This window comes from Pecten maximus, chromosome 10 (genome assembly GCF_902652985.1).
Source record: "Pecten maximus chromosome 10, xPecMax1.1, whole genome shotgun sequence".
NCBI classification, from domain to species: domain Eukaryota; kingdom Metazoa; phylum Mollusca; class Bivalvia; order Pectinida; family Pectinidae; genus Pecten; species Pecten maximus.
In genome coordinates, this window is record NC_047024.1 from 12,238,591 (window position 1) to 12,262,232 (window position 23,642).

A 23,642-nucleotide genomic window follows, 5' to 3' on the forward strand; every position below is an offset into this window, starting at 1 on the left:
TGGTATGGTTGTACCAGGAGGTATGGTATGGTATGGTTGTACCAGGAGGTATGGTAGGTTGTACCAGGAGGTATGGTAGGTTGTACCAGGAGGTATGGTATGGTTGTACCAGGAGGTATGGTATGGTTGTACCAGGAGGTATGGTATGGTTGTACCAGGAGGTATGGTATGGTTGTACCCAGGAGGTATGGTATGGTTGTACCAGGAGGTAGGTATGGTGTACCAGGAGGTATGGTATGGTTGTACCTAGAGGTATGGTATGGTTGTACCAGTAGGGAGTGGTATGTATGGTTGTACCTGAGGAGGTATGGTAGGTGTTGTACCAGGAGGTATGGTACTGGTTGTAGCCTATAGAGGGTAGGTAGGGTTGTACCAGGAAGTATGGTCTGGTTGTACTATGAGGTATGGTATGGTTTTAACAGGAGGTAGGTATGGTATGGTCGGCCAGGAGGTAGTGGGTATAGGTTGTACAGGAGGTATGATAGGTTGACCAGGAGGTATTGTATGTGTACAGGAGGTTTGTATGGTTGTACCAAGAGGGTAATGTATAAAGGTTTGTACCATGAGTTATGGTCTGTTTGTACCAGAGGTATGGTATGGTTGTACACGAGGTATGGTATGGTTTTACCAAGTGCGGGTATGGTGATAGTTGTACCAGGAAGGTATAGTAATGTTTGTACCAGGAGGTATTGGTGGGTTTGTTTCATGATGTATGGTATGGTTGTACCAGGAGGTATGGTATAGTTGTACCAGGAGGTATGGTATGGTATGGTTGTACTAGGAGGTATGGTATGGTTGTACCAGGAGGTATGGTATGGTATGGTTGTACTAGGAGGTATGGTATGGTTGTACCAGGAGGTATGGTATGGTATGGTTGTACCAGGAGGTATGGTATGGTTGTACCAGGAGGTATAGTATGGTTGTACTAGGAGGTACGGTATGGTTGTACCAGGAGGTATGGTATGGTTGTACCAGGAGGTATGGTATGGTATGGTTGTACCAGGAGGTATGGTATGGTTGTACTAGGAGGTATGGTATGGTTGTACCAGGAGGTATGGTATGGTTGTACCAGGAGGTATGGTATGGTATGGTTGTACCAGGAGGTATGGTATGGTTGTACCAGGAGGTATGGTATGTTTGTACCAGGAGGTATGGTATGTTTGTACCAGGAGGTATGGTATGTTTGTACCAGGGAGGTATGGTAGGTTGTACCAGGAGGTATGGTATGGTTGTACCAGGAGGTATGGTATGGTTGTACCAGGAGGTATGGTATGGTTGTACCAGGAGGTATGGTATGGTATGGTTGTACTAGGAGGTATGGTATGGTTGTACCAGGAGGTATGGTATGGTTGTACCAGGAGGTATGGTATGGTTGTACTAGGAGGTATGGTATGGTTGTACCAGGAGGTATGGTATGGTTGTACCAGGAGGTATGGTATGGTTGTACCAGGAGGTATGGTATGGTTTGTACCAGGAGGTATGGTATGGTTGTACTAGGAGGTATGGTATGGTTGTACCAGGAGGTATGGTATGGTTGTACCAGGAGGTATGGTATGGTTGTACCAGGAGGTATGGTATGGTTGTACCAGGAGGTATGGTATGGTTGTACCAGGAGGTATGGTATGGTTGTACCAGGAGGTATGGTATGGTTGTACCAGGAGGTATGGTATGGTTGTACCAGGTGGTATGGTATGGTTGTACCAGGAGGTATTGTATGGTTGTATCAGGAGGTATGGTATGGTTGTACCAGAAGGTATGGTATAGTATGGTTGTACCAGGAGGTATGGTATGGTTGTACCAGGAGGTATGGTATGGTTGTACCAGGAGGTATGGTATGGTTGTACCAGGAGGTATGGTATGGTTGTACCAGGAGGTATGGTATGGTTGTACCAGGAGGTATGGTATGGTTGTACCAGGAGGTACGGTATGGTTGTACCGGGAGGTATGGTATGGTTGTACCAGGAGGTATGGTATGGTATGGTTGTACCAGGAGGTATGGTATGGTATGGTTGTACCAGGAGGTATGGTATGGTTGTACCAGGAGGTATGGTATGGTTGTACCAGGAGGTATGGTATGGTATGGTTGTACCAGGAGGTATGGTATGGTTGTACCAGGAGGTATGGTATGGTTGTACCAGGAGGTATGGTATGGTTGTACCAGGAGGTATGGTATGGTTGTACCAGGAGGTATGGTATGGTTGTACCAGGAGGTACGGTATGGTTGTACCGGGAGGTATGGTATGGTTGTACCAGGAGGTATGGTATGGTATGGTTGTACCAGGAGGTATGGTATGGTTGTACCAGGAGGTATGGTATGGTTGTACCAGGAGGTATGGTATGGTATGGTTGTACCAGGAGGTATGGTATGGTTGTACTAGGAGGTACGGTATGGTTGTACCGGGAGGTATGGTATGGTTGTACCAGGAGGTATGGTATGGTATGGTTGTACCAGGAGGTATGGTATGGTTGTACCAGGAGGTATGGTAGAGTTGTACCAGGAGGTATGGTATGGTTGTACCAGGAGGTATGGTATGGTTGCACTAGGAGGTACGGTCTGGTTGTACCAGGATGTATGGTATGGTTGTACCAGGAGGTACTTTGGTATATATGTACCAGAAATATTGTACTTTAACATTAGATTCTATGACGTAAATCATGCTCCACGACAGGTAAACAAATAACTTCTCCAATATGTTCCAGAAATACTTCATCACAATGGATCCTTTCATCATGGTATAATTGGTCAAGTAATCATTTTCCTAATAAACCTTTTGGAGACCAAATTTTTTTCTCCTGCTACTTCTGAACATTTCGCCATCTTTGACAATATATAGCAATTTTACTATTGTATGGTGCCAGACTCTTAACACCAGGTTAATTGGTGAGTAAAAAAAAGTAAACAAGAACTCCATTTTTATGTTTGTTCGTTTTTATTTCTCTCCTCAGTAATGCCTTTCAAACACTTTTCCATTCATACAATTCATTTGTGTCACAATATTTTGCAAAATAACCTTCAAAATTAAATTATTCCAATGAGCATACAAAATTTACAAATTCCAGTCTATTGCACAAGATGATTTCATTAGTGGTTCTAATTAATGTAAACCTCTCATTGTTTTTGATGACAAGTATTGTATAATTTAATCATTTTGTCTCAAATTACTTAAAATAGAACCTAACAATAGGCCAATATAATTGATTATACAATATTTAACACACTTTTACGAGGCGCAAGCCAAGAAATGTATTGCATAACAGCATTATATATCCATTACACATAGCCACTAATGTTGCTATGATGTAAACCATTTTTAACAAGAGTATAATTTAAATTTTTGTTCATTTGTTTCAATACATCAAAATATTACAGTGAAACCTTGCTCATTTACGTCCTTGTTACTTACAGGGCATGTGAATCAACATTTAAGATATTGACCTTCACGCTGTGGGAATCAACATTTAAGATATTGACCTTCACGCTGTGGGAATCAACATTTAAGATATTGACCTTCACGCTGTGGGAATCAACATTTAAGATATTGACCTTCACGCTGTGGGAATCAACATTTAAGATATTGACCTTCATGCTGTGGGAATCAACATTTAAGATGTTGACCTTCACACTGGGAATCAACATTTAAGATATTGACCTTCACGCTGTGGGAATCAACATTTAAGACATTAACCTTCGCGCTGTGGTAATCAACATTTAAGACATTGACCTTCACGCTGTGGGAATCAACATTTAAGACATTGACCTTCGCGCTGTGGTAATCAACATTTAAGATATTGACCTTCACGCTGTGGGAATCAACATTTAAGACATTGACCTTCGCGCTGTGGGAATCAACATTCACCTTCAGGTTTAGGGAATCAACATACATTCACTTTCTGAGTGGAAGCTATTCACCTTCAAGCCCTGGTAATCAACACAATGTTTACAAGACAGTTTCCAGTAAATTAATGCTACAGTATATACATCATTCACAAACTAATCCCATATGAGCAAGGATTCCACTGCAGTATAAAGATCAATTTCTAAATGTGTGAATTCATTTTGAGGATTTTTTATTCGCATTGCATGAATACACAAATTACTATTGTCTTTTTCACACATCACCGCACACATTTATTACAGACACACTTACTCGAATTACAGATACACCCAACTTCAGCCCGGATACACTTCAGTTGTTCACACACTGGACTCTCTCCTTTCGATCACATACTTGTAAAAATCTGCTAGCATCACACCTCACAAGGCAAGCACAAAGGGCGATAATCACTGCAGGATTGCCCTGCACGATAATCGAAAACACATTTCCGCATAAATATTTAACATTTTGAATCACTGCATTAGAGTTATCTACCCTTCAAGAGCAGAGAACTATGGATTTTTCATTCATTTTCAAAACAAATGTGCCTTACACATACAAAGTGAACATTGTGCATGAAATATCAAAGCAACAAACTCTTCGCAAAAAAATAGTTGTACGTTGTTTACCGTGATGATACACATACTTTCACACTGCTCGTGGTCGACTGTGTTTTCCATCAGTTTTATTTTACAAACTACACAATAATTACAACTGTACAGAGATATCTACAACATTTTTCATTTGAAAAACTTTTGTACAATTTGTTCAGATTAGCAGACAAAACAGCACACTTTGATAAATAATGAGTTAGACATGCCCCTATCACATGGTACACAACACATCCACAGTGTCTAACTCTGCATGCCAATATATATATATTGCTTTTCATCATGTCAAAATTACTTTTTAATATATATTTGATGGAAACAATAACTAAAAACATCTGAGGTTAAATAAGAGCTGGATGACTTTCCGGTGTTATGGGAAAACATTTCAATCCAACTTCTGATATTTCAATTTATGGAAGTATTATGGTAAGTTCATTGAGAAAAGAATAAAACAAATTCACAATCATTTGTAATTTAACTTAATTACCCATTGTCGCTCATTATTGTATGACAAGGGTCATCATGCTTGAGAATATTTGAAATTTTAATGTTTTTCTTTTCTCGAATATATAAAATCTGTACTATATATGTATTACATTCAATGAAAATTCTCATGAATCCATAGGAATATGACATTTTTAAAAGTATTTGAAATGTGTTTAACACCAAATTTACCCAATTTTGAGGATAGAGTAAGATATAATCAGTTATTGTCTCGATTAAATATAATTATGCATATTCATTTATCCATAACATTGAATTTTTAGAGTGAAAACCATCTTCACTTAACATAAACAACAACGTAACACACATATATTACAGAGAAGGGATCGGTACACAACTCAAAATGGTTCTGTGAGCAATTTGAGATTTTTGTTTTTATGATTAATGATTCAGTAACAGGAAGAATAATATAAATAACCACATGGTGATATTTACTTGGTTGAATATTCATCACATGAATATTATTAAATATGTGAATATTCATGTATGATAATTACATGATTGAATATTCACATGCTTATCAATATGTGAATATTCATATATGGTAATTACATGTACATTGTTGAATATTAATTACATGAATATTACCTATATCTGAATATTTATGTATGAAATTGATCTGAACATTTGTAACATTCAAATTAATGTATATGTACATATATTGACCATTCATCAGCATCTGACACAGCACCTTATCAATCTCCAATCAGAAACAGACCCTCCAGCACATTATATCAATGATAATAGGTAATATCATTTTACGGTTGCATTGGCTTTACTTTATGTAATGCACTTGTCAAGCTTAATTGTTTTCAAGTTACTGACTTAGTTTTAAAGTAGAAGAATCCCTAAAGTAACCTTAATTACTGAATGTCGATTCAGTTCAGTAAAATTATATTATATCTAGAAAACTAGTATTTTTATCTGACAAAGAGTAAAACTGTAATAAGGAAACAAATATTTAGACAAATCATTCTATATATTACCCCAAAAAAATTCAGATCTCAAAATATCTTTTATAATCTAATATCAATTGTAAGTTACACTAGACTTATGTTTTCAGATTTTGTATCATTTAATCCATTATCGAGCTATTGTTCATAAAAAATCCATCAATCTCTACAAAGTTTGTTTTTTCAAGTCAAACAATTTTATATGATTATTTTTCTAAACTGGTCCATCATAAGAGAAAACAACCAACATTTGACAATATACAATATATGATATGTTTTATGAACACTGTAAAAAAGAATATATACATAAATATTCATAAGTTGACATTTATGATTATTACGAATAATCAAAAGCTAATTATCATTATGAATATTCATTAGTTGACACTAAATTATAATGTAAAACTTTACATTTTATGAAACTGACGAGGTAATCTGGAAATGATATTTGAAAGGCAATGTCTGTTGACTACGAAATGTTACCTGTACACGTGTAGGCTGTGTAAATGTTACCTGTGTAGGTGTATAGGCTGTGTAAATGTTACCTGTACAGGTGTTGACTGGGTAAATGTTACCTGTGTAGGTGTAGGCTGTGTAAATGTTACCTGTGTAGGTGTATAGGCTGTGTAAATGTTACCTGTACAGGCGTTGGCTGTGTAAATGTTACCTGTACAGGCGCTGGCTGTGTAAATGTTACCTGTGTAGGTGTAGGCTGTGTAAATGTTACCTGTACAGGTGTTGACTGTGTAAATGTTACCTGTACAGGTGTAGGCTGTGTAAATGTTACCTGTGTAGGTGTTGACTGTGTAAATGTTACCTGTGTAGGTGTAGGCTGTGTAAATGTTACCTGTACAGGTGTTGGCTGTGTAAATGTTACCTGTGTAAATGTTACCTGTGTAGGTGTTGACTGTGTAAATGTTACCTGTACAGGTGTAGGCTGTGTAAATGTTACCTGTGTAGGTGTTGACTGTGTAAATGTTACCTGTACACGTGTAGGCTGTGTAAATGTTACCTGTACAGGTGTAGGCTGTGTAAATGTTACCTGTACAGGTGTAGGCTGTGTAAATGTTACCTGTACAGGTGTTGGCTGTGTAAATGTTACCTGTACAGGTGTTGACTGGGTAAATGTTACCTGTACAGGTGTTGACTTTGTAAATGTTACCTGTACAGGTGTAGGCTGTGTAAATGTTACCTGTACAGGTGTAGGCTGTGTAAATGTTACCTGTACAGGTGTTGACTGGGTAAATGTTACCTGTACAGGTGTTGGCTGTGTAAATGTTACCTGTACAGGTGTAGGCTGTGTAAATGTTACCTGTGTAGGTGTTGACTGTGTAAATGTTACCTGTGTAGGTGTTGGCTGTGTAAATGTTACCTGTACAGGTGTTGACTGTGTAAATGTTACCTGTGTAGGTGTTGGCTGTGTAAATGTTACCTGTGTAGGTGTTGACTGTGTAAATGTTACCTGTGTAGGTGTAGGCTGTGTAAATGTTACCTGTGTAGGTGTTGGCTGTGTAAATGTTACCTGTGTAGGTGTAGGCTGTGTAAATGTTACCTGTGTAGGTGTATAGGCTGTGTAAATGTTACCTGTGTAGGTGTATAGGCTGTGTAAATGTTACCTGTGTAGGTGTATAGGCTGTGTAAATGTTACCTGTGTAGGTGTATAGGCTGTGTAAATGTTACCTGTGTAGGTGTATAGGCTGTGTAAATGTTACCTGTGTAGGTGTATAGGCTGTGTAAATGTTACCTGTACAGGTGTAGGATGTGTAAATGTTACCTGTACAGGTGTTGACTGGGTAAATGTTATCTGTACAGGTAATGTCTGTGCAAACGTACTGGTAAGCCTTTAAGGTAATTTGAAGTCAGGAAAGTGGAATGCATGGTCTAACTTTTAAAACAACAGATCCATCAATCATAATACATATATCAGATCATTAAATAAAGCATCTCTTTACATCTCCAGATGTCTTTACACAGATGAAGATGACTTGTGTAAAACTGGAGTTTTTTTCATTACAAGTATTTAGACTTGTCTCCCCTCCTCCCTGTTCCAATCTCTGATCCTATCATCAAATTTATTCTTCAAAGATTATTTTTTCTGATTCTACACTGTACTTAAGTACAGCTTGTTCACAATATTGTTATATTAATATGCTACCGCATTGTTAAATTCATGATTTATATATATAAGCCAAGGGGAGATAATTACTGAAGCTGAGATTATATTCTGGGACTATCTTAGACTGCTACATCATGAAGACAACATTATTCTGCTGTTTAAACAAAATTCTCAGATCACAACAAAAATCACAGCAGGATATGAACAAAATCAAAATAAAAGAGTTCATCGGTGTAGACTACCACACACATGTATCAAGTTCCTTCCAACATTGATGGATGAGAGAACAGGTCCCTCTCAATTCTACTTTCTTATACAGTCATAATCCAGTGGTGAATGTTTGTATCCAATTCGATGAGGATGTTGGAAGTCTAATTGAATGATGAAATTGTGAATCCTCATTGAAAATATCTCGGTGTTTAAAGGCGATGAAAATGAAGATCACAACATCATCAAATGAACAACTTACATGACATTGGAAATTGATTGCATTTTAAACTGCAATAGCTTAGGTCTGATGAAAATGATGACATTTGATTGGCTAGTCCTGATGAAGCTCACATTCATGTGCCATGGCGCAACCATGGTGATATGTACACAGATGGCAGTCACACACGGCTGAACAAGAAAGTTCTCCAGCAATGAAACCTGCTCAATGATATCCCCAGGTAATGGAGAAGATTCCACAATAGGTGAACAAGACAATTCAGGTTCCAGGTCCTAGAAATGATTCCACTTTGTGATGCAGACAGTTCGGAGGAAATACAATCTCCCATTATGTGGAATAAGCAGAATTGGTGACAACATTGTTTTTGTTTCTACTAGAAACAGTGTTCAAACATTTGCTGGCACCAGTGATGACCATGACTATATAGCTATATAGCCTCATCATGCGTTGACTTCATGACCTTTTGACACTGGAGCAGTGGTGATAACGAAGGAGGAAGGTCAGGAGGAAGGTCGTGACCTTCGTTGTGAGTGCCGTGAAATGAGGACGTGGTTTAACGCTATGAAATCCTGGGGACAGCGTATTAATTATGTGTAACTTTTTGACTGTGTGACATCACTATGAATGCTTTGTCAATTTAATTATTTTTGGCTAATACTATCGTACTAGTAGTAGTACAAACGTCACAAGGGCTAACACAAAAGTCACAGTAACACTGGCTTGCACTTGGCCCACCCCTGCATTGATAATGCCGGTGTTTTTCTCCCCACCAGGGGCTTCTATCACTATATTGGGGTCCACTGGAGTTCCATCTGGAAATTTGCTCGCTGGAAATAGAAAATGTAATAATTGTATTAAATTCACTTAAAACAAATTAAATAAGGAAGTTAATTTATGCAACACAATTTAATCTATGAATCCAGTCTAATATATTCCAATTTTATGAGATCATTTATATGCACAGTGCATCTTCATCTTATATACCAAGATAAGAATACTTCTATTTTATAATGAAGATTTTCCCAATAACCGGAGTAAATTTTCAACATTTTCACACCATAGTTTATACTGTTGATGATAATATCACAGCTCCCAGCATGACGTCATATCATCTCTAATAATACTTAGAAAGTAAGATTCAACAGCAGAACATGACATGTATTGTTACCATGGTAACATGATGCTTACTTGGCTTTTTGGTGGTGGTTGTTGGTGGTTTTGTAGTTGTAGGTGTGGTTGTAGACTTCGTGGTGGTTGTTGGATGTGGAGTGGACGTCGTTGATGATGTCCTGTTAGTTGGCGATGTATGCGACGTATGTGGCATTGGTGATGCTAAAAATAAACATACCATTACAGTTAGTTTAACCACAGAAATCATTTCAAACAAAACTATATATAGATTTGGTTTTATTAATTTACTGTGTGTTAACAGACCAAAGACATCAGGGCTCTGTTATAAACTTTCTCTACTGCTGTTCATACAGATTGTTAATGTCACGTGTCCGTATCCAAGATTGGAGCATTTTTATAGTAAAATTTAATTCCTTGGCTCCTTGATTTAGAAAAAAACATCAGAATAAGGGGTTGTTATATTATTATAACTACAGGTATATATAAGGTCTTTTATCTGGTATTTAACTAATTTTATTAGATGATGTTCTTATCTTCATGACTATTTTACTTTACATTTGTATAATTTTTTTTTCTTTATGATTTTGTTTATTAGGTATGTTTTTTTCTATATAGATATTTTTACAATGTAATATTAAGTTTTCTTTATATAAGAATACTTTAACAATATTATGGTTTTTTTTGTATGACTCTTTTTACAATAACATGTTTTTTCTATTTAAATATTTTTTACAATATAATCTTTTTTTCTATATGACTTTTTTTACTTTGCATTTGTATAAATTTTTTTCGATATGATTGTTTTTGAAATATAAAACTTTTTCTTTGTAAATATTATTACAATGTAATTTTTTTTATATATGACTATTTTTACAATATATATATTTTTTTCTTAATGACTATTTTTATAATATATAAATATTATATATATTTTCTTTATGACTATTTTACTATACAATTTTTTTTCTGTATGACTATTTCACTATTTTTTTTTTTTTTTTTCTATACGAAATGTATCTCTATTTCAAAATACAATTTTGTTTTCTGTATGACTATTTTTACAATATATTGTTTTTTACGTTGAGTGTTTTTTACCTGTTGTAGGTCTCACTGTCAGATCTAAAATCAGACGCATGTTTCTCGTCCAACAGGAGCCGTTCACCTGGTTATTTATGCCATTCTGTGTTCCTGTAGATGTGGCTGGAATAAGTAAAATAAAATACATATATAAGTATGTAACGCTCCAGTAACCAGGTCACAGGAGACACATCTACATTTGTACAGAGTGTTCAATTCCATTAAGACATAGCTAGTGTCATCGTAAAACACAGACATCTTTGTGTTAATAGATTCAAACTGCTCCCAAAGTCATTTCTCAAAATCAATCTAAGCTGCTTAATGTGAGATTTCTCTCCTAAAATGACTAGATTTATGTCTAAAGACCTATAAAGTTTTTAGAGTTGACCTGGATAAAGCAAAAAAAAGCTTCGATCACGAAAATGTTGACCTATCTTCAAGGTCACCTGCTGCCAGTTACTGAATTGACTGAAGTTATAATGGTAAACTGTCTTACAACATTATGTATTGATGTTGATCCTGGAGAGATAAAAATCATATTGTTGCACCGATATCATTAACACCATATTTAAGTAATACTATGATGACAATATGAGGACATGTTGATATTGCTTGATCTATCAGATTAATGAGATACTTCTCAATGTTAAGTGATGTCTTATATATAAACTTAGATATCATATGATCTATCAGATTAATGAGACTTTTCAATGTTAAGCGATGTCTTATATATAAACTTACATATCATGTAGTACTTTTTCCCTTCCGCGAAGTCAGGTAGGTTGGGGATCGGCTGGAAGGATAGTATCAGTAACGTGAAGGGTTGGCTCACCTCCCCAGGTGTGGAACAGTTTCTAATTTGTGTTACATTTCTTGATTTAGGGTTTATTATTGTACAGCTTTCATATTCTTCCTTTGAAACCTGAAAAATCAACAATATTTCCATAATTAACCGGAGACAACATGTGTAGAAATCACTAGGATGATAAGCTGTACTTGGAACTAAATGTAGTAGTGAACTTTCTTCATATTTTTGATTCTAAATAAAAATGATTGTTAGATCTAACCTATAATCTTGCTACTTATATGAACATTGGCTCTATACAGATGGATACAATCATGTTACTAGAGGATCTGGGCTCTATACAGGTGGCTAGAGTCATGTTACTAGAGGACCTGGGCTTTATACAGGTGGCTAGAGTCATGTTACTAGAGGACCTGGGCTTTATACAGGTGGCTAGAGTCATGTTACTAGAGGATCTGGGCTCTATACAGGTGGCTAGAGTCATGTTACTAGAGGACCTGGGCTTTATACAGGTGGCTAGAGTCATGTTACTAGAGGATCTGGGCTCTATACAGGTGGCTAGAGTCATGTTACTAGAGGACCTGGGCTCTATACAGGTGGCTAGAGTCATGTTACTAGAGGATCTGGGCTTTATACAGGTGGCTAGAGTCATGTTACTAGAGGACCTGGGCTTTATACAGGTGGCTAGAGTCATGTTACTAGAGGACCTGGGCTTTATACAGGTGGCTAGAGTCATGTTACTAGAGGATCTGGGCTTTATACAGGTGGCTAGAGTCATGTTACTAGAGGATCTGGGCTCTATACAGGTGGCTAGAGTCATGTTACTAGAGGATCTGGGCTTTATACAGGTGGCTAGAGTCATGTTACTAGAGGACCTGGGCTTTATACAGGTGGCTAGAGTCATGTTACTAGAGGATCTGGGCTTTATACAGGTGGCTAGAGTCATGTTACTAGAGGATCTGGGCTTTATACAGGTGGCTAGAGTCATGTTACTAGAGGACCTGGGCTTTATACAGGTGGCTAGAGTCATGTTACTAGAGGATCTGGGCTTTATACAGGTGGCTAGAGTCATGTTACTAGAGGATCTGGGCTTTATACAGGTGGCTAGAGTCATGTTACTAGAGGGTCTGGGCTCTATACAGGTGGCTAGAGTCATGTTACTAGAGGGTCTGGGCTTTATACAGGTGGCTAGAGTCATGTTACTAGAGGATCTGGGCTTTATACAGGTGGCTAGAGTCATGTTACTAGAGGATCTGGGCTTTATACAGGTGGCTAGAGTCATGTTACTAGAGGACCTGGGCTTTATACAGGTGGCTAGAGTCATGTTACTAGAGGATCTGGGCTTTATACAGGTGGCTAGAGTCATGTTACTAGAGGATCTGGGCTTTATACAGGTGGCTAGAGTCATGTTACTAGAGGACCTGGGCTTTATACAGGTGGCTAGAGTCATGTTACTAGAGGACCTGGGCTTTATACAGGTGGCTAGAGTCATGTTACTAGAGGATCTGGGCTTTATACAGGTGGCTAGAGTCATGTTACTAGAGGACCTGGGCTTTATACAGGTGGCTAGAGTCATGTTACTAGAGGACCTGGGCTTTATACAGGTGGCTAGAGTCATGTTACTAGAGGATCTGGGCTTTATACAGGTGGCTAGAGTCATGTTACTAGAGGGTCTGGGCTTTATACAGGTGGCTAGAGTCATGTTACTAGAGGATCTGGGCGTTATACAGGTGGCTAGAGTCATGTTACTAGAGGATCTGGACTTTATACAGGTGGCTAGAGTCATGTTACTAGAGGGTCTGGGCTCTATACAGGTGGCTAAAGTCATGTTACTAGAGGACCTGGGCTCTATACAGGTGGCTAGAGTCATGTTACTAGAGGACCTGGGCTCTATACAGGTGGCTAGAGTCATGTTACTAGAGGATCTGGGCTTTATACAGGTGGCTAGAGTCATGTTACTAGAGGACCTGGGCTTTATACAGGTGGCTAGAGTCATGTTACTAGAGGACCTGGGCTTTATACAGGTGGCTAGAGTCATGTTACTAGAGGACCTGGGCTTTATACAGGTGGATACAATCATGATACTAGAGGGTCTGGGCTTTATACAGGTGGCTAGAGTCATGTTACTAGAGGATCTGGGCTCTATACAGGTGGCTAGATTCATGTTACTAGAGGGTCTGAGTATAAGGAAGGGAGATATGATATATAGGGTCAATATTATGCTATAAGTAGATATCAACAGCAAAAATATTGATCAGATCTAATTTTTCCTTTAAGGTCATTAAAATTTTTCTTTCTTTTATGAACACGAGGTGAATAAAGCGGTACTTACCAAGAATATGGAGTAGTATTCCCACTTATCTGGACTTTCCTTCATGTCAGTGTAGTCAGGACATATAACATCTATGTTATCATTGAGTTGGACATGTATTGAACTATCACGTCGACGAAATCTGAAAAACACAAAAGAAAAATACATCAATGATACAGAAAAACATGTCGAATTGCTTTATTACAGCATTCCCTGTAACAAAAAGATGCCTGCTTTTGCAATTTACCTGAAATCAAGAGAAAGAAGTGGATAGATTTCTTACTTACCTAATTCCCTACAGTACCGACTCCCTCACTAATTCCCTACAGTACTGACTCCCTCACAGAATCTCACCTCCAACCCCAGGAGAGTTACAGTCAAAGGCTAACAATCACATGTTTTCTCAGTTTCTCTTAATTTTCATTATTGATTTTAAACACAAGAAAACTTCCAGATGTTTCAAATTCCGAGACAAAGGGATATATTATCTCGGTTGAGTGAGCTCTGTGAGTGGGTATATTTCGGCCCTGTGAAAGCTATCCAGGTTCTTGACAGACTTTGTACTTACCTGTTTACACGACATCAAGGAAGTCTGATCATTGTCACATGTTAAGTGTGATAGTGTCTACTTTTGTTTGATGTAAGTTACACGTGTTGATGAAAGTGTCCCTAAAGATGTCCATATGTCTGGGTTACATATTTCCTGTGACCTTGCCTTTGGATCTTAGTATCAAGGTCACAGAAGATCAAGGTCAAAATCAATTTGATCGCTTTGTATATATTTTTTTGTGTGGATACTGTGTATATATAGCTCTGACAACTTATCCTCCCTACCAACAATTAATCTGACAACCAATCCTCCCAAATGCAACCGACAATTAATCTATCATTTGAAGAAGCACTGCCTCCCATCATTTCCCCATACTGACAATATTAAAAGGTTTGACATTTTATTTCATCTTTATAACTTAATAGATGATACTTTTCCTAACATACCTAACAGAACATCCTCAGCTTACCCTCTGACCTTTGGTAACCATGGCTTACCCTCTGACCTTTGGCAACCTTGGCTTACCCTCTGACCTTAGTAACCTCAGCTTAAATTAGCTTAATTTCTGACCTTTAGTAACCTTAGCTTACCCTCTGACCTTTAGTAATCTCAGCTAACCTTTTGACTTTTGGTAATATAACCTCATATTAGCATTTTGACCTTGAGTAACCTCAGCTTACCCTTTGATCTTTCATCATGTTTGCTTACCCCATTGACCTTCGGTAAACTTAAGACACCTCATTTGACTTTTGGAAACCTTAGATACCCTAATGGTAACCTTAGATACCTCATTTGACCTTTGGTAGCCTTAGATACCTTATTTGACCTTTGGTAGCCTTAGATACCTTATTTGACCTTTGGTAGCCTTAGATACCTCATTTGACCTTTCATAATTTTAGATTCCTCATTTGACATTTGGTAACCTCTGTTTTACCATCCTCTGACATTCAGTGCAACCCCATGACCTTTGTAAACTTAGGTATACCATCAGACTTTTGGTAAACCCAACTGCGGTAACCTCTGACCTTTGGTAAAATCAGCACATTGATGTTATTTTGTAGCTATCATTTGTGTCTGTAGACTTGGACAAATAAAATTTCTCCCACCATCGGCCTATTTTAAAAGTAACGGACATGCCACAGGAATAATGCACTGCTGCACTGTTAGAAGTGTGCATTGAGACATCGGTTCACACACTCTAACAGGATTAATAACTTCAGTACCACCCGCTATAGTACATAGGTAAGAATTGGCTATCGGTTACCTCAGTATTATCCTTGTACCATATCTTTTGAAGCCGTAGCTTTTGGTAGATGACTTGCAGCCACAGATCAATTTGAAGTAATTGCAAGTATCACAGCCAGGGCTCGCCAGCCTTGTCCACTCAACTAGCCTCCCATATAACCATCACAACCAGCATATTTATAGGATAGAAATTAACACAATTATTTCTATACTTCTATGACATGCATGTCCAAGCTCAATAAATATCATGTTCCCAGTACAGAATCGATTCCTCTTCCTTGCAATTTCTGTTGTAATCACTTGAAGAAAGTCGAACCACATCCACACATACAGAGGATATTGATGTACAAATGCTAACTACCAGGCGTGGTCCCACACCAGTGACACATGAGGATGAGATTTACAATCAAGGTATATACTGTCAGCTCTCTATATACTCCTGTCACATCATTTGGATTGGGCTGTTTTATACATGCTTGTTTATTTGTTGAGTTTTTATAAAAGTCTTAAATTAGGAAATATATTCCATCATAAAGAAATAAAAAACTGGCACCAAATTGTACTTGTATTATAGCACTCTTCTTTTTTTAACATGTAAATAAATCTTTGAAGAAACTAGTGCAAATGCATGTTTATGTAATATCTAAAAGCCGTTGTAATAGCTTAAAAAAATACAGTAATTTTAATGATTTGAGTTTTCGTGTGGGTTTTGTCATATTGCTTTCGGTTGAGGAAATGAAAGTTTAAATTATGTCCTAAAAACAATTCGAAGTGATGTGGAGATGAGAAATAAGGATAGGAAGATGAAAATTAGTCCACAACATGGTGAGAAAGAAACCGCACAGCTTTGATGAGCTGAATTCTCGGGAGAGTTTCCATGAACAGATAGCTAATTATATGTTTGGACATTTTGAGCAATCTTACATGCTTCATTAAGTGTGCCTCGAAAATTCATCCATCAAAAACCAAAGTTATAGCACCTCATTGACCCGGAATTAAATCTGTGATCGGGCTGAGGAAGTCACAAAGAACCTAGTGGATTAGCTGTCTTATTTCTTCACAGAGGATGAATGCATTACAGTTCTGTCTTGATATTGGCTAAAGTCATCTTCACAGTTACAAATAAATCTCATATTCCTGCAGAAAGAGCTTTATCATGGAAGAAAAAAAACTAGAATTATCAGCGTTCAAGTGTAGAATTTGTGTGTGTATGAATAAAAATGTTTTCAGATTTGACTGATTTCTAAAGTGAAAATGACAAATCTAAGTATCAGGCAATTAAGATATCAATGATTAATCTTGTTTGCCTTATTCCACACATAATTTTTCTTTCTAACAAGCAATTAATGAAATAATGATTTGGATCACCAAGAAGCATTAGTAAGACACACCACCCTATGTCACTCGTCAACGTAATCCAAGACGCCAATGTTCGTCACTGAACTGCACTTTTTGTTTTGTTGAGACTTTTCAAAGATGAAACTGACACGCCTCATTATTAACTTTAATTACAAATACATGCCAGAATTAAAGTGTCACAAATCACACCAAACTCAAAACACAACTAAACTTGATACTGTCAATGTTGACCTACCCCATCCATTAGCACTAATGACCATGAGCAATGGACAGGGCCTTTGTAGAGGTTACGTCAGTATTATGGAGACGTGTCAAACTGAGAGTAGAAAATGAAAATATCCCACGCTTCATGAAGAGTATTTAGGGCTAACTACCAAATTTAATATGTCTGCAAGCATTCTGTTATTATAAAATGTCAAAAATTTTAGAATTATCTGACAAATAGTAGACAATATGTGATATATAAAATTGATGTAAAACATCGTATAATGAGATCAATTTACTAAAATATCCAACTCATTACCATTGAAAATTTAAATACCTACGAAAGGAAAGTAAAAAATGGTAGTATTTATTATTTGTCGTAAATCTTTCTTATTGCCTAAATCAACCCTGATTATACAGGTGTGATGATTAACTGAGCAAACCTCTGCAGACTTTCCACCATTGCCAGCGGCATTTAAATATTAAGGTATTTTATGTATGGGTATACATGTTTATGTTTAAAAGTAAAATTGCAATGATGATGTTTTTATTTACATTAACAGAAATAACGACCATTATACATGCGTAAATCTAGCGGGATCCTTTTCAGTAGACCGTCCACTAAACGTTGTGTACAGGAGTGTCTACCATCGGGTTACCAATCCATATCTCCCTGGATCCACACTCTGTGATAACCTGACTTCTGTCCGCCCCTCGGTGGGAGCTGGACTTACAGGCTATACTGTGGGAGACAACTCCCGCGGGGATGATGAATTTGACAGAATAACCTCCTTACGACATTTACCCTACCACTGTCAATTTCCACAGTGATTTGTTTCTGAAAATTGATTTAACCCTCATATCAGCTGTCCCTGAAAATTGATTCCACATCGTGTTTTGCAAACATTGGACTGACAGTTGTGACGGGTAGAGCTCTAGTCAGACACTCGATGGGAGCCAGCCCCACCCCCATGAAGTATCAGTACAAATTACTAAACCATGTGAAAGCATAACTTTCTCATCAAAAGGGAATAAAACTTATCTCTAGACAATAAATCATGTTTTAAAAATTACATAAAACAGAGAGGGAATGGCGATATTCGCCTGATCATCCATCACTAAGTATCAATAACGGTATATTGAGTTTCCTGGTGGATTTCTCCACCTATTTATCAAGATCTACGGTCTGGGATTTAATTAATCTAGGTATTTCATACAGGGGTCAAGGCATTGGGGAGCAGGCCAAATTTAGTGACAGTAAGTCACAGACCCTGCCCATGTAAGATGTTCTTAGAAGCATTGATTGTGTTTGAAATTTTGACAGCCCAAATTGATGGCATCGGTTGTTCTCCTGGTCACTTCCCATCATGCAACATCCATCATGAACACAAGACATCGACAAGCTAAGTTCTCCCTAGAGAGAACCCAGTCCTGTTTTTCCCTGTGTATAACTTTGTATATATACTACATAATTTGCCTCATAGCAATACCCTAATGCCCAGAAATCCAATTTGCTGGTTCTCTGGAGTTAATACTTGACTGAGGTGGGGTTGTTTTCCTCCCACTAACCTCAGGGGGAAATACACAAATATATCTATTGTCAGTGTTCATTTGGAAACTCATTTCTACTGAAAGCCATAGAAATCGCTAAACAATAGGAACAAAAAGCACTAAAATTGGATGGTTTGTGAGCATTTGTCTTTGAGCAAGTTGTGAGAATATTACTGTAAACCTAAATTAAAAAAAAAAAAAAATAAATAAATAATCAAAGAAATAAAAATACAAGGCCTGATATTTTTCTGGTACAGAAACCAGTGAGCCAAGAAAACTAATACCATTCTACAGGATGTTTTTGGTCATTATCTGCTTACCTTACTGCCTTTCTAAGAGTTATCATATTATGCTACACTTCAGATTTCATTATATAAAATAATTTTTTCTGTCTAATCACCGAATGATTTAGTAATTTGCCATTAGAAGTAGTAATGGCTGAAGTATTAGGTTTTCATCAGGATCTGCTTCTTTTAAGGTTGGTGATCAAACTCCATAATCTCCATAAATCTGGACAAAGGCACATAGGGCTGATCCAATTCTGTCTCTTAAATCAACGCTAGGAATAATGGAAGAGATTGTTACTTATGAAAACCCTCACGGCTGCCTCTTCTTGATTCAGTTAACATTCTATTCCTTGAGTTGGGAGCCAATCAGATGGAAAATGAAGAAACTGTGAAAAGGGGCAAATAATGAACTTAGGAATCGTTTACACAAGCCAGCTAGGTGGCCCTTAGGGAGTCGGATCAACTTTCTCCTCATTTTCGCATTAGATTCCCTTTCCATTTTCAAGGCGTTTTCCTGATGAAAATTCTCAAACTGTCACATTGAGTTTGACATCAAAACATTCAATTGACCCTGATTTTCGATAACGAGGAAAAAGTCATCCACCGTGAAAGAATTTATGAAATCTTAGACTTGGATGAATTGAAAGGGATTTGATTTATGGATGAATAATGACGAAATTAGCTGATGAATTTCTTCTCCAAAATTGTTGTTTCCCAAGTAATGGAAGTGATTTTAGGAAAATTGATTGTTATTTCATTTGGACAGTTTGTGTTACTCACAGCTTGTCTTGTCAAATCCAATTAAAAATACAAGTTTTATTTAAAACATGCATTAATTTAAAAAATGATATAAATTATTATGTAGTATGACTACAGGTAGAAGTGTAGTTTTCAATATTTAGTTGTTCATCAAACATTATCATCATCTAATACAAATTGAACATTGTATAAAAAGAAAGTTTTACTGTTAAGACTTTCTAAAGAAAAGTCATTATATAGAAACATTAAATTTCACTGAAAATTATGAGCGATGACAATTTTAAGAAGACTGGAATAACAGTACTACTCTGATCTATTGTAGAGACTAGATCCCTGCCCGCCAATCTGCCCTCGAGGCCAGCTGTTCTCAACAGGTAACTGGTCCTCTAATGTGGAGGGGACAACTTCCCCGAGTCTTTATCATCTGCTCAAGCAGAAGACATTAATGACCTCACAGTGACCATTGCTCATCATGAAAATGGACATGTACTACAAAAGTGGGCATTTCAACCGATGACCGATCTTGAATAGGGATAAAAATTATGGACCCAAATGCATTTGGACAGGTGTCCTGCTGTGATAATATGTAAGTGGAGGAGATTAACTGTGGAGAACCAGGGTCTGAATTGTGTTGGTCATTGCCGATTTGGTGACCAGTATGCTGCTTTCACACCTTGGGCCAATGGTCAGTAATTGAGGTAGACAACATCCCAATGGTGCTGATAAAAATCTGTGTTACCAGTGAACAGACCGACAACACCTAAATGTCCACAATTCACACTGTCGGCTAGAAAGGTCAGCCTCATTGTACTTACTAACGGGGGCTATGATTGATGGCTATACTGGTAATTTTCTGGTTCAACAGTTATCCACATACAGTGTTACTAGCATTATAACAGAAATTGTGTTCATTTGATGTATTAGAAGAAACAATATCTGCGCTCTCATGGTTCTTGTAAGCTCCAGACAGGACATTATCAAATTTATTTTCTAAGGTGGGACCTGCTTTCAAAAAACTTGAGACTGCTCCGACATGGACTATTTGCCAAAGTTTACTTCACAATCGAAAAAACCTAGAATGATGGACCAGACAATAAATAGACATCTCACATTTAACCAAAAGTTTATAGTAAAAATCCTAATTACCTTTATATACTAAAATGGCCACTTTATTGGCAGAAATTAAAATTAAAGATAATATTAAAATATTGGTTTTAGCCAAGATGGTCATTTGATGACAAACTGTGAAGTTGACTGTTTGAATAATTGTCACTGCTGAATTTGGACAAATGATGGCTGCATGCACAGACTATAAAATTTAATAGCAGCAAAGCTTGTATAACTCAAACATTGACACAGTGTGAAACGTAGGACCCAGTTTTCTGTCGCTAATGATACTTTGTACATAGTTGCTCTGCCATTTTTATAGCAGGCACACCTAATGACTGGTCAAGACCCGAAATCCAATTTCGTCTGACATATGCCGGTGGCTAAATTGACAGAATAGAGTATACTTGTAGCATCTTTGTGAAGCAAATTTCTTGGGAATTCAGAAAATACTATAATGCCGAACCCTTCATACAAGTCATTTCGTTGCTTTTATTGCTTGTTGTACACGCTCTGAGAGTCAATCATGGCGATGGTTGAGGAAGGTTTCTGTCAAAGCTGAAGAGGATCTAAGCCGCACAAGTATAGAAGATTCCAAGGCTGGTTTACAAATCAATTCTCCTTAAACTGGTAAATTTTTACCTACAAGTTATTGGATACGCTAAGGCCACATTCAGTGTATTTCATTAGTATGAGATCATTTGTACACAGAAAGACCACCATTAATTAAAAACCTAATTCAATTTACAGAAAATAAATTCTATTACCATGCAGATAGATAGCCCAATTGAAGAATTATATGCACACACAACAAAAAAGCTACAAATCTCATATCATTTATATAATCAATTATTAGGTTAAAATGTCGCACATTTTTTTCTGCATGAAATGACATACAAGTAGATCTCTCAACAGTTACAGAAACACATCGTTACTCAATGATGTCAAAGTAGAAACAAACTATTGACTATTAACAGAACCCCTATCTTTATTTCCAGCTTGATCTGTCTGAAAAGAGGTATTTATGAAATTAATGTTGAAGACCTGGTCATGATGGCCATTCATTTATTTAGCCATAAATCTCCAGCATAAGGATGATGTGCCATCAACCGTGATAGGAGATAGCGTGCTAACAGAAGGTTTACCTCTTCAATTCGGTGCGACTCTGCAGAAATGCTCTACACATTTCCTACGAACTTAATTAAGCTTTTTTCAAGTAAGAGTACAACTGTGCTTGATAATGGTTAGAAATAAAGAGAAAAGAAAATCTCTCATTTGACACTGAAATCTTAAATTATGTCATTAGCAAGAAAGTAATGTTAAATGTCAAAAGCTGAAATTAATGTGGGGATTTTTTCTAAATAAAAAATGATCAGTCGTTTAATTCAATGAATCCACAAATGTGTTCTCATTTTCTCTAGGATTTCCTCAAAACCTCAAATTAGAAATCCCAACAGTTACAATCACTCATTAGGTACAGCATGTTTTTAATTCTAACATGTATTAATTAGTAGCTTTTGGTGTACTATATGTGTGAAAATACTAAATTGGTACATCAGCATCATTTCAGTATTTTTATACAGCAAGTGTGACCTTGGCATTGACCTTGAAACCCTGAAACATAACGATGTGCAGAATATACTCAGACTTTGTATAAAGTTTGACCAAAATCTGTCATTTTAAGAATGATGTTACTAAGTGTTTAAATTGAATCAGGATGGAAAGCGACTCGACATGACTTGATAGGACAAGATGTACAACCCCATTTTATTACGGGGTATAAAACGATTATTGACAATTGATATCTATGTATTTTATATCAGGCAATACAAAAGATACTAGCTATATAGTTTCACATGATTGGACAGTTGACGTCAAGGAAACAAAAAATTGGGTTGGATTTGATCAAATTAAGAAATAATCAGATGGTACCAACCAGCCAAAGTCGCATCAATAATGAACATTTCGTTATTTTGTATATATGCAACAAGGTATTTTGATTCTAAATCAGGAGAAAAAATCTTAAAAAAAGCAACTTAATAAAGCCAGCTTTAAATCAATCCTAATATCTTATATTGATTTTCAAGACAACTGAAAGGAAGCTGCATCACAAACCTCAATGATCCGAAATAAATATGTCACTGAAAATCTTTACCCAAATCAAGGTCATTTGGAAGCTTGAGAAAAGTTTGATGGTCTCATTATTTATAGAATTACATTTAGTTTTTATAAAAACATAAAGAAACATTTATATGATTCAGATTGCGATGGTGTAATAAGATTGGAAAGGACCATGCTGTTAAGATGAAAATTTAGACCCACAAGCCTGTCTGTTGCCATGCACAATTTAGAATGGTGAATAACATGAGTGCTCGTGCTTTAACTTCATTTGACAGAAATTTATGGCTACCCAGCAGTCAGAAAGAGTGATACGTTTCTGTTATGGTTCAGTATGGTAGCGAGTCTTCCAATCGCGGAACAATTTACGAATATTTCTGACATTATTACTCCGTTAACGTCAGACATGTCCTTACTTTATTTGCGCTAATCGTTGCGATCGCAACTCATTATACAAGCTTTCTTATTCTAATCCAAAACAAAATTAGTTGTTTCTGACTTATTGATTCCAAAATGAGTGAGTTTAGAACAAAATTGTAAGCATTTCAATTTTGCTTGGATGGATGTGTGCTCGGTCAAAACAAGATGTAGCAGAATGTGGCACCCTCAGGAAAATTATGTGACAATAAAC

The 23,642-nt window shown here is 36.8% G+C and overlaps 1 protein-coding gene across 2 annotated transcripts in view; it reads right to left on the bottom strand.

Annotated features, from left to right (window-relative positions):
* Positions 1-2,907: 2,907 nt before the first annotated feature.
* Positions 2,908-23,642, bottom strand: part of LOC117335640 (ephrin-4-like) — a 201,170-nt gene continuing 180,435 nt past the window's right edge. For both annotated transcript variants that reach the window (XM_033895779.1, XM_033895778.1), the window contains exons 2-7: positions 13,853-13,973; positions 11,457-11,637; positions 10,734-10,838; positions 9,696-9,839; positions 7,656-9,334; positions 2,908-6,488 (exon numbers count right to left, since the gene is read on the bottom strand). In XM_033895779.1, the coding sequence (XP_033751670.1) occupies positions 9,165-9,334; positions 9,696-9,839; positions 10,734-10,838; positions 11,457-11,637; positions 13,853-13,973 (721 nt within the window). In that variant the 3' untranslated portion in view covers positions 2,908-6,488; positions 7,656-9,164. The remainder of the gene's footprint in view (positions 6,489-7,655; positions 9,335-9,695; positions 9,840-10,733; positions 10,839-11,456; positions 11,638-13,852; positions 13,974-23,642) is intronic.